Source organism: Silurus aristotelis (assembly GCF_946808225.1).
Source record: "Silurus aristotelis genome assembly, chromosome: 27".
Lineage (NCBI taxonomy): Eukaryota > Metazoa > Chordata > Actinopteri > Siluriformes > Siluridae > Silurus > Silurus aristotelis.
In genome coordinates this window covers 7,795,936-7,808,207 of record NC_139600.1, presented here as the reverse complement: position 1 = coordinate 7,808,207, position 12,272 = coordinate 7,795,936, and the positions used below count along the sequence as shown (strand labels likewise).

The 12,272-nt window shown below is 36.8% G+C and overlaps 1 protein-coding gene across 1 annotated transcript; it reads left to right on the top strand.

The window, feature by feature from the left end:
* Positions 1-311: 311 nt before the first annotated feature.
* Positions 312-11,079, top strand: LOC310721202 (uncharacterized protein). Its single transcript, XM_083532611.1, has 3 exons — positions 312-636; positions 2,919-3,233; positions 8,514-11,079. Exons 1-3 carry the CDS (start codon positions 532-534, stop codon positions 8,640-8,642), a joined length of 549 nt encoding a protein of 182 aa, XP_083388737.1. The 5' UTR covers positions 312-531; the 3' UTR covers positions 8,643-11,079.
* The last annotated feature ends 1,193 nt before the right edge of the window (positions 11,080-12,272 follow it).

Here is a 12,272-nt window from a genome sequence, read left to right as displayed (position 1 = left end):
CAATTAAGAAGGGTTCGGTGGATGTGCATATAAAACTGGTGGGGGTCAGTACCTCCAACAAGGTTAAGAACCACTGATCTATATCATATACGAGTTTCACATTTTGTATTGAATTCCTAAAAGAAATGTTAGTATGTGTGTGTGTATATTTATATATATATATATATATATATATATATATATATATATATATATATATATATATATATATATATATATATATATATATTATAGTGTGTGTGTGTGTGTGTGTGTGTGTGTGTGTGTAACCAAAAGGGTAGGGCATTTTTTTAAATCCCGGTGACGTCTTAGGGAAACCATTCCAGAGACCACGCCCCCCGGGAAGGCGGTTTTGGGCTGCGCAGTAGAAGTAAAGGGAATAAGATCATTGCAGCAGGTCGATGCTCGTTTTTGACGTTTCAAACGTTCACGCGAAACGACATCAACACCCCGACGTCATTCCTGCACAGATTCAGGGGTTACAATAACGCGATTCCTCTGGATAAAATACGGGCCGTTTTTGCGCGTGTCATGGAGGACCAGAAGGACCTAGAGCCGGGTCGGGTGGCCACTGCGCGAGCTGTTGCTCTCGCTCAATTACTGCACCAGGAGTGCACAAACCTCTTAGAATTATACGTAAGTATGGGATTTATTTATTTATTTTTTACAGTAAATCTGCATGCCTGTGTACCGTTATTTATTATGCATGAGTTCTATAAATCACGTGTTGTTGTTGCACCTGTTAATATCGTGTACTGTGCCAAATAAATGAATAAATATTATTTCCTATTCCTGCCACAACTCTCCTTCCTTTTGCCTTCAATATAAATTGCATTAGTTTGGAATATTGAAGTTACCCATTTGTCAAATTAAGTGGATTGAGGTCAGATGTCTTATACAGCAAATAGTATAGTAGCTTTAATGGGACCTTCCACTCTGATAAGCAGAACTTGTGTGAAATATGTGTGCTGTTATTAGGAATGTTGGTGCTGAAATGTTAGTTGATGCACCATTTCCATTACTAATATGAGAATAATGTGAGGTGGAGACATGGCTAGGACATGCATGTTGGCATTTAACAGCAGAACAATATTAGAAATCCATCACCTTCAGTAAATTTCCAGCATGCATTGCGGATGTATGATGCAGTTACGGTGAAGTCTCACTCAAAGAGTCTGTGATTAGATTTATAGATCTGCATCGCTCGTTTTAGATATAGAGATCCATCGGGTAGTCGAGGAGTCATTTCAGGGTATAACCCCAACATAGAACAGGATTGTAAAAAAAAAAAAAAAGACATGTCATTATGTTTTTAATGTCTTAATTCTGAGAACTTTGTTACTTCAAACCATCAAAAATATATATGTACAATTGTGTTTGTGTGAGTGTGTTTTAGGTTTGTTTATTAATTTTAAACCTAGAACATATTGGCCATAATTTGTAATAGTACCGAAAAGTATCGATTGATTATTTTTTTATGGTACACTGAGAGGAAATAAGTGTTCATTTACTTTTTTTTGCTACTTAATACCCTTTTAGTTCATATTCCTACATTAAATATAATGAACTGTTAAGGTTATATTAATAAAAACAAGCTCTAAATATATCTTGAGGAAATAATATTTGGTGTCGTTGCCATTGGTTGATAAGATTTTATTTAACAATTATCGATGACCGTGACGGTAAAGGTTCTAAATTTAAAATACACTTAAATAGAACAAAAATCTATAGAGCCATAGAAAAGTCCTTAAACATCCCAGTCAGTATAGTTTGTTTGTTAATATGCAGTTGAAAGTCATGGACTCACAACTAATTGTCCAAAGACAAGCGGGCCTGCACGTGATACTCTCACACTAATAATGAGAAAGTGAAAATAGTTACAAGATTAATAAAAATCTGCAGGAACAACAGTTACATAGAAAAGAATAGACAATGCACCACAACCATGTTAAACTCCTCTGATAAAAAAAAAAAAAAAAAAAAAAACAAGCACAGAGATGCATTTCTAAAGTGGTTGGACAAATCAAGTCAAGTTTATTTCTATAGCGCTGTTCACAACGGATATTCTCTCAAAGTAGCTTTACAGAATTAAAGAGTTTTAGGTGAGCGAGGTGTATTTGTCCCTGATGAGCAGCCATGGTGACTGTGGCAAGGAAAAGCTCCCTTAGATGTTATGAGGAAGAAACCTTGAGAGGAACCTTCTCAAAAGGGCAACCCTATCCTCATTTGGGTGCTAAAGAGTGTGATTATAAATCATTAAAACAATACACAACAAATTAGACGTCTTTTGAAACAAAGTAGATCTCTTCAGCAAAAATTCAGCTGGTAATGCTTGGAGGAGGAATGGTTACGTGTGTGAATCCAAGAACACACGACCGTGGTGATGGGAGCATCATGGTATGGGGCTGCTGTGTTGCAAATCATACAAATGCATTAAACAACCTCATCCAAGAAACTGTATCTGTGGAGCTAATGGATGTTTTACCAAGATAAGAACATACGGCCACAGTATCTCAACGATGGCTTGCATGGGCTAGCCTGTCTCCTGGAGAACTTTAAAGCAGAGGAACGTGACCAGTGTAAATGAAGATGGAAAAGGCATGGTACAAAACTGAACTGCATTGCTGCAGAAGTCTAATTATCTCTCTCTCTCTTTTTTTTTTTTTTTGTTTTTTTTGTTTTTGCATCTCGAAAACTATAAATGCGAACAAACAGCTAAATAGTACTAAAAATTGTCAATTGTGGTGTATGGATGTCAGTATTCTTCCGTATATTTAATAACAAAAATGTCTAAATACTTACTTCCTTACTGTAATATTTAAAATTGTTAATATTTGCACATAGTGACATGTTTATTTGTCCTCACTAGGGTGCCTTCTTGCTCATATCAGTCTCTACTCCTCTTGTCACTCATTCAGAAAGAGCGAGAGAGCTTTCTCACTCATCACGTCCCTGAGGGTGATCGTTTGTTGATTGTTGACCTCTGCTCTGACACGCCAAGCTCTGTGCAACGTGTAGGCCACGCCCACTCAGCCTTGAGCCGATGTCTGGAGATGCTAAATTGCCTGATTAACCACGAGGTAGAGGAACTGGGTGAGGAATTGGAGGGTGAGTATGAAACTGCCAGGAAAACTGTAAAAGATCGAATTGGACATCTGCTACACAGCACTGGAGTGCTGCTAGAGAACGGAGAGGGCATGTGCTCGCTACTGCCTGAGTTTCAATGTATCAAGGTGGGTAAAGAGAGACAAAGAGAGTTTTCCATTTATGTTTATAAGCACATATGACCTACATAATAATAAGTGTACATATGTAGCACAAAAGAAGGAATGTGTTGCAGATTTTCAACAATGCAGAACAATGTTTTCCTTTACTGGGTGCTGTTAGTGATTTCTATGCACTCTTTATTGCTTTTTCTATTCTTTCTTGTTCCTTCCAATGAACAAAATTTGTTTTAGATGTATGTTTTCAGCCCTGCATGCATCATGTCAAATAGCAAACAAAACAAGAGTTCAAATCAAAAGTGTCTGTGCACTCATGCAAATCTCTGATGAATGACAAAATAGGAAGTGTTTTACTACAAATATTAAATACCCACAAGACAACAGACAAGAGGGACCTAATGTTTGCACTAGGCCCAAATACTTATTATCTTTTAGCGCAAATCACGTGGTCAGTTCTGATATATGAAATATTAAAATAATATATATATTTTTTTATTTAGCATTAAGTATGTGCACTTATTTTGCTAGATACAGTGCCTTGCGAAAGTATTCGCCCCCCTTGAACTTTGCGACCTTTTGCCACATTTCAGGCTTCAATCATAAAGATATAAAACTGTAATTGTTTGTAAAGAATCAACAACAAGTGGGACACAATCATGAAGTGGAACGAAATTTATTGGATATTTCAAACATTTTTAACAAATAAAAAACTGAAAAATTGGGCGTGCAAAATTATTCAGCCCCCTTAAGTTAATACTTTGTAGCGCCACCTTTTGCTGCAATTACAGCTGTAAGTCGCTTGGGGTATGTCTCTATCAGTTTTGCACATCGAGAGACTGAAATCTTTGCCCATTCCTCCTGCAAAACAGCTCGAGCTCAGTGAGGTTGGATGGAGAGCATTTGTGAACAGCAGTATTCAGTTCTTTTCACAGATTCTCGATTGGATTCAGGTCTGGACTTTGACTTGGCCATTCCAACACCTGGATATGTTTATTTGTGAACCATTCCATTGTAGATTTAGCTTTATGTTTTGGATCATTGTCTTGTTGGAAGACAAATCTCCGTCCCAGTCTCAGGTCTTTTGCAGACTCCATCAGGTTTTCTTCCAGAATGGTCCTGTATTTGGCTCCATCCAACTTCCCATCAATTTTAACCATCTTCCCTGTCCCTGGTGAAGAAAAGCAGGCCCAAACCATGATGCTGCCACCACCATGTTTGACAGTGGGGATGGTGTGTTCAGGGTGATGAGCTGTGTTGCTTATACGCCAAACATAATGTTTTGCATTGTTGCCAAAAAGTTAGATTTTGGTTTCATCTGACCAGAGCACCTTCTTCCACATGTTTGGTGTGTCTCCCAGGTGGCTTGTGGCAAACATTAAACAACATTTTTATGGATATTTTTAAGTAATGGCTTTCTTCTTGCCACTCTTCCATAAAGGCTAGATTTGTGCAGTATACGACTGATTGTTGTCCTATGGACAGAGTCTCCAACCTCATCCAGAGTGATCATGGGCCTCTTGGCTGCATCTCTGATCAGTGTTCTCCTTGTATAAGCTGAAAGTTTAGAGGGACGGCCAGGTCTTGGTAGATTTGCAGTGGTCTGATACTCCTTCCATTTCAATATTATCGCTTGCACAGTGCTCCTTGGGATGTTTAAAGCTTGGGAAATCTTTTTGTATCCAAATCCGGCTTTAAACTTCTCCACAACAGTATCTCGGACCTGCCTGGTGTGTTCCTTGTTCTTCATGATGCTCTCTGCGCTTTAAACGGACCTCTGAGACTATCACAGTGCAGGTGCATTTATACGGAGACATGATTACACACAGGTTGATTCTATTTATCGTCATTAGTCATTTAGGTCAACATTGGATCATTCAGAGATCCTCACTGAACTTCTGGAGAGAGTTTGCTGCACTGAAAGTAAAGGGGGCTGAATAATTTTGCACGCCCAATTTTTCAGTTTTTTATTTGTTAAAGTTTGAAATATCCAATAAATTTCGTTACACTTCATAATTGTGTCCCACTTGTTGTTGATTCTTCACAAAAAAATTACAGTTTTATATCTTTATGTTTGCAGCCTGAAATGTGGCAAAAGTTTGCAAAGTTTAAGGGGGCCGAATACTTTCGCAAGGCACTGTATATTGACAAGTCAAGTCAAGTTTATTTGTATAGCGCTTTTCACAACAGACATTGTCTCAAAGCAGCTTTACAGAAAACAACAGTGAAGGTGAATGGTGTGCGTTACAAGGCGTAACGTTTCCCATGTAGATTGCTACAGGCCTTTTCCCATCTTTGTGAAACTTGAACCAGGAAGTCACATGACTGCCCTAACTAATTATTCACTGCCTGGACCCAAGATCATATTGCATTGACACATGGTGTGGTCACACCAGAGTTCACTTTAAGCAAACCAAAGACCATCATGTTCAGGGTTGCTTGAAATTTTCTTCCCTGCAAATGTATTTGAGGAAAAAGGTGCACTTTTAAATACCCGGTTATTTTGCAAAAAAAATTTGAAGGGCTTAAATTTGAGTTTTAGGGGTAATGTTATGGGAATTTATTTGAAACTGTAAAAAGGGTTCATATTTGTAAAAAATAATCAAATAGTCCAATTAAATGTGTTCTTAAAGCATATCTGACTCACCCCCAGAGTTTGGTCGTTCTCTATAGTAGCAAATTCTCAGCAGCGAACTTGGTTGACGGGGTTTTGTTAGTTTTTTTAAGACTATTCCATTTACCAGACAGTGCATGGGTTGGTGCTTGGTGTTTATTTGTTTTCTTTGCCCTTTGTAAGACACGTTTTGAAGATGCTTAAGTTCTTCAAACACTGTTGTTGCATCTCCATCTATATTAACAAAAATAGGCTGTTGTTAATCCTATTCTGTTTCTTGATGTTTAGCTTGCTCACTAATCTATTGCTAATTTGTATCAGTTCAGATAATGTGTTGCATCGTGTATCACAATCTCTACTAGCAATGAAAATCAGTCAAACATCACTCAGACCTATATACGTCATCAGATAGAATCTAATCATATCTAAAAGATCATCATATTTACATTCGCAGGCAAAATCTAAAGGGGACCAAACATCGCACCACTGATCACTAGTGAACTTGTACCACTGATGTAGCATCCAAAGCCTTGACTAAACTAGCCATTTCAATTAAATCAAGAGTATTAGCTGGAATAGGATTGTGGGAATATTTCAAATTAGAATGTTTCATGGGTACATTATATTACACTATGAATCAATGTACAGTGGCTTTAGTGAACATTGTAGCTCAGGTTGGAGCTTTGCCAGGTTGTGCCAGTAAATCCCTCTTTACGGTAAAGTAGTATTTTCCAGACACACACGCGCACACACACACACACACACACACACACACACACACACACACACACACTCTAAATACAACAGCTACCAACAGATCACACTGTGTGTTGATTCAATTACCAACTGGCATAGTAAACTGTATATGATCCTGCATAGATACATACTGTAAATACGGCCTTTGAAACTAGAAGGTTATAAATGTGTCTGTTCCGAGTGGAAAAAAGCTCAGGGGATCCTGATTTGATCCTGAGCTCTAGTTACTGTCTTTATGGAGCTTTGCATGTTGTCCCTGTGTTTGCATGTTGTTCCTGTGTCTGTATTTTAATCTGGGAAGGCTTTAACTTCACTACGTTTCAAAGTCAAATATCTTTACTCAATTACATTTTGCTAAATAAGTCATTCTTTTATTTATGAGTGGATAAAAACTTAACTGGCCAAACAGGAAGCAAGCCACCAATCAGGGTAGAGAACATTTTTTTTTTTAAACAGAATTACAGTTTAGCGTCAGTACAACAGCAAGCAAAATATTAATAGTTTTAAGAGTAATAAATGATGGAAGAAACTCAAGACTAACGTCACAACACCCATGGCCTTATCTGTGCGTTTTTTTATTTATTTATTTTGATTTTTTTATGTAATTGAGAAAAAGGTTTTGGGTTCATGTTAATTTTAATAGATATCAATCAGTGTTTGAATAATCAATATCATATATTAATAGAGTCTTTTCACATAAACAAGTCGTGACAAAAATTATAATTTGACTTTATAGCCATAATAAATCCTAGTATATTTTTTATACTTGAGTATATTTACAAATACCTTTACGTATTAAATATTACTAGAGTAATATTTTACCTAGTGTATCCATGCTTTAACTCAAGTACATGGTTTGTGTACTTATTCCATCATTGGAATAAGTGTTTCATCATTAAAACATGATTAAGACAGAAACTTCATAACTCCTAGGGCTTTAAAAGTTTTGTATTGATGTTTATATTGACCACAAGTGATGTGTATACCTTATTTTGTCTGCTTTTTTCCCTCTTATACACACATGATTTGGTTATTAAACACATCTACACACACAGACAACTCACCTATTCTCTCTTTGGCCCTCTTATCTCTCTCTCTCTCTCTCTCTCGCTCGCTCGCTCGCTCGCTCTCTTCTTGTCTCTTCCTGTCTCTCTCACTGTCTCTCTTACACACTCTAGTCTGTCTATCTCTCCCCTGAGACTGTCTGTAAGAAAAATAAACCACCTCTACCTCACTCCTGTCTCTCACTCCTCTATATGTGTGTGGGGTTTTAACCTTGAGGTGAAAGCCACTTGCCACATACTATATTATCACCACATACATACAGATATTTATTTAACAACAAAAAAAAGAACTACAAAGAAGGAATAGTGCTTTTCTGATTCCTATCTGCTCTTTCAGAATAATGTGTTCATATACAGTTACATCCCTATTGGTGACCAAATGTCCTCATAGTAATAAGAAACAATAACAGTTTTGACCTTGTGGGAGCATTTGGCTGATCCCTGAGAGGAAAACTGATTTCAACTGACGGGAAAGAACTGTAGTACTAAACTAAGAAGATAAATGCACGTGCAAAAAAATAGTGCAGCGAAAATGTCACTGCTGTACTGCTCCAGCTGTTCCATCCTGCTCTAGGTTGAGTGATTTAATCCAGAGCATTGAAAAATTCATGATGAACTCATGTTTAATGTACAGAAACAAACTGTTCTAATGTAATGCAGTTCATTCATGCAACTCACATACACAATTGGATTAAGCAAATTGAATTTGTGGAAGAATGCTTAGCAGCCAGTGTTTCTTCTTGTTTTGGTTACTGAATTTTAGATTTGTGCATACCATTAATAACCTGCAGTAAAATTGGTCAGTAAATGATTCCAAGGTTACATGGATGGTAAGGGTGTTGTATGTGTTTCTTTTAGGGTTTGGATGAGGTCGAAGGTTCAGGCAGCTTTGCCACTAAGCTCTGGACCTACAGAGTTCTGCTGGAGCTGATTCACTGGAGCGACTCAGCTGCTAATGCCCTTCACCTCCTCCACTCTGAGCAATAACTCTAGATAATTACATCGTGCATGGGGTAAATCTTGATATTCCCATATAACACAGCCAGCAGGGATGAGGCTCGGTTTTTCCTTTTTTTTTTTTTTTTTTTTTTAAATCTTCTTTCATTTTTTTTTGCTCATCACATTTACTTGATTAATAGATGAAATTTTTTAAATGCACAATATAACGGTATAAATAAAACATCAGCAAAGCAAGCTATCTGCTTATACACTGCACAGAGCTAACGTGAGCCAGCTAAATAGTCAATTTATTTAATGATACCTCTCTAGCATCCAATGTTAAAAAGATAGCGAGCTAACTAGTTAAACGGTTTTTGGTTCATTAAAAACAGTAGTCACGTGTACAAGCGAGATTAATTCAATTCGGTTTAGCCATGCCCATGTTGATTCAAGAATAACACAAGGATGGTAATAAAATTTGTGCATTATTACTGTATGTTGAAAATTTTATAATTTGCATGCAAGGGTTGCAACAGAAACCTTTTTTTTTTTCACCCTGTCATCTGGAGATCATGAGATTGAATGCCAAAGATGATGGGGTGGGTTTTATAATCTTTCTTCCACGATTTGCTATGACACTAGCCAGTCATGGGAATCATATGTGGAAGGGGGTGGATAGTGCTTTCCTCAGACTATGACATTGCCCTTTGCCCTGTGAAAAGATTTTGACTTCACGTGTTTCAGAGGACGCAGGTGATGTACATCACCATCAGCTCTTACAAGAGCTAAGACTAAAGAGTATATTATGGAGAAAATGCATGGAAACAATCCCTAAAATAATGGAACTATATCCAACCAAAACAGCTATTATTTCAATGTATTTTTACTGTGATATTTTTTGTTCTTTTAAGTGAAACGATAATGAGAGTAGAGCTAAGTCCATTATAAGGATTTTGCTGTCATCCTGTTGGAGGCACAAAATAACTATTAAAAAACTTAAACTACTTATTAAAACTAACTTGAACTAACCGATTCAATAACAACATATCATTGTGTTTTATTCCTTAGTTGTCGCATCTCTTTATAGTCAAATAAAATGTTGTGGACCAGTTAAGAAAGAAAAAAAAAATGTATGAAAGATTTTCTTACATACTTAAAAAAAAAAAAAAAAAATTTATAATAATTCCGTTACCATAAAAACAAACTCCTCTGGGACAAGACTTTCTTGTGTCAGAAAACAAAAAAATCAGATTTCCCTCTGACACTGGAGACTTTTTTCCTCAAATCTGTTTATAAGAAGATAAAATAGAACAAAGGCATTAATATAACCCTTAAAATGTTTCAACATCTTCTGACCAATCAGATTTGAGAATCAAACAGTATTCTGATAAAGCCTCATTATAGGTTAGCTTTTTTTACTTCCTAGCTATACCTCTCTTGAGGTAGGGGGTTTCTTTCTAACCAGTCAGTAGAGGACGGATTTTTCTTTGTTTAGTTACTGTTACATTTATCAGCCAGTTATTTCTTTGTATTGTTTGTTTACCTGCATAACTTTTTGTTTTTGTTGCTTTTTTTTTGATTGGTCAATATTTCTCTTTTAATCAGTTGTGTTGTCGCTATACTAACGATAGCGATTGTAATAAAAAAGAGGATTGTGGAAAATCAGGATGACGTGAAGCAATGTTGCTCCGTGTCATCTTTCCTGCCCTTACGAATGACATCGTGAATATAATATAATCATATAATCAGCTACAGATCTAGTCACAAGTTTGGACACACCTTCTCCTTTAGTGTTTTTTCTTTTTATTATTTTCATCATTGTATTTTTATACTGAAGACATCCAAACTATTAAATAACATGTATGGAATTATGTAGTAAACAAAAATGTGTTAAATAACCCAAAATATGTTTTATATTTTCAATTCTTCAACTTATCCACTTTTTGCTTTGAGGACAGCTTTACACACTCTTGGCATTCTCTTGGTCAATCTCGAGGAGCTCACAGGAATGTTGAGATCTTGTTGGCTGCTTCTCCTTCACTCTCCAGTCTAACTCATCCCGAAACATCTCAAGTGGATTTTGATCGTTAGATTGTGGAGGCTAGGTCACCTGATGCAGCACTTCATCACTCTCCTTCTTGGAAAAAAAATACATCTTACATAAGCTATAGGTGTGTTTGGGGTCAATGTTCTGTTAAAAAACAAATGATTGTCCCACTATATGCAAACTAGATGGAATGGCATGTCGTTACAAATTGCTGAGGTAGACATGCTGGTTAAGTTTGCCCCTTAATTTTGACTGTCACCAACAGTTTTGACCAGCAAAGCTCCACCACACCACCACACCTCTTTCTCTATGCTTCACAGTGGGAAACACATTTAGGAACCGTCTTCTTCACCCTCTATACATCTAACAAAGAATAAAACATTTAAAAATTCTGACTCTTCAGACCAAATGACAATTTTTCACTGATCCTAAAGCCTTCTGCTTATTGTTATTCCGAAGTAATGGTTTCTTTGCTGCAGTTTGTCCATGAAGGCCTGAATGTAGTCACCTCTAAACAGTGGGTGTTGAAATTGTCTGGCACTTTGTCTACGAAAAGCATTTATGAAAACTTTCATTAAAGCTAAATGTAGATACTTTTGACAAATAAAAGGAAATTTTAAGAAAACATATTTTGGGTTGTTTAACATTTTTGTATTTATTATATAATTCCATATAGTTTGGATTTCAAAGTTTGGATGTATTTACTATTTATGAACAATGTTAAAAATAAGTGGTGTGCAGTCAGGGCCAGCAAAGCGTTCTCTGCTGGCCTAAACACTATCAGAAGCACTGACCTACATTTACAACCTAAATTCTAATAATTGTTCCATGAAATTGTAATAATTTATTTTCCAACAGTTTACTCTCTTTATTTCGTTGCGTTTCTCTTATCTGCACTGCTTCTAGTACGTGTATGTGGATATTAGATTTTTTCGTCCAATCAGATTTCAGCCTCTGTGTGCTGCCATTGTCAATCTAATCTGCCCAAGGCTTCAAAGTCTGTTCTGCTGGACTTCATAAATAGCTTTGTTTCTTTAACCAATCAGATTTCTTATTCGCTTCACAGGGCAGCTAGCTGGCCCAGAGTAGCGTCAGCAATTTTCCGTACTCTGATTAGCTGGTCAGAGGGAAACTGTAACAGCTAAGTTCGACTGGCAAAACACGTCTGAAGTGCTGCACACATTAATACATCTGAGTTAGACTTTTTGATGCCTACGGAGCAAGATAAATTAATTTGGTCACGGACATTCTTAAAAAATCTATTTTCAAGAAAAGTTAGATGGCTAGGAGAGGTCGGCCAACCCCGAAGCTAGCTAGCTTATCTCAGCAAGGGTTTGTTCTCCACTTCCAGACCAGTGAATACGAGCGGTACCACTGGCTTACAGCATCTGAGGAGTGTTGCAAATTATGAGTCTGCATCTCTGGTGAGTAGGTTGTATTTTATTTACAATTAGATTTTTTTGTCATGTTATTAGTCAATATTGATTCTGAACTGCTCCAGATGATGTATGTGGCACAGTTGCAGTTGTAGTGTAGAGGTTTTGAGTTGTTTTAACTGGATTTCTTGCTTTAGTAAAATGGAATTTACCCTCAATATGTGAAATGCCTGCCTCTCTCTGTAATGCCACGGG

Bases quoted from the DNA above. Each gene is read 5' to 3' on its own strand.
- LOC310721202 (XM_083532611.1), top strand. From the start codon at position 532: ATGGAGGACCAGAAGGACCTAGAGCCGGGTCGGGTGGCCACTGCGCGA. The intron at 637-2,918 runs GTAAGTATGGGA...TCACTCATTCAG, and splicing joins CAAACCTCTTAGAATTATAC to AAAGAGCGAGAGAGCTTTCT. The intron at 3,234-8,513 runs GTGGGTAAAGAG...TGTTTCTTTTAG, and splicing joins CTGAGTTTCAATGTATCAAG to GGTTTGGATGAGGTCGAAGG.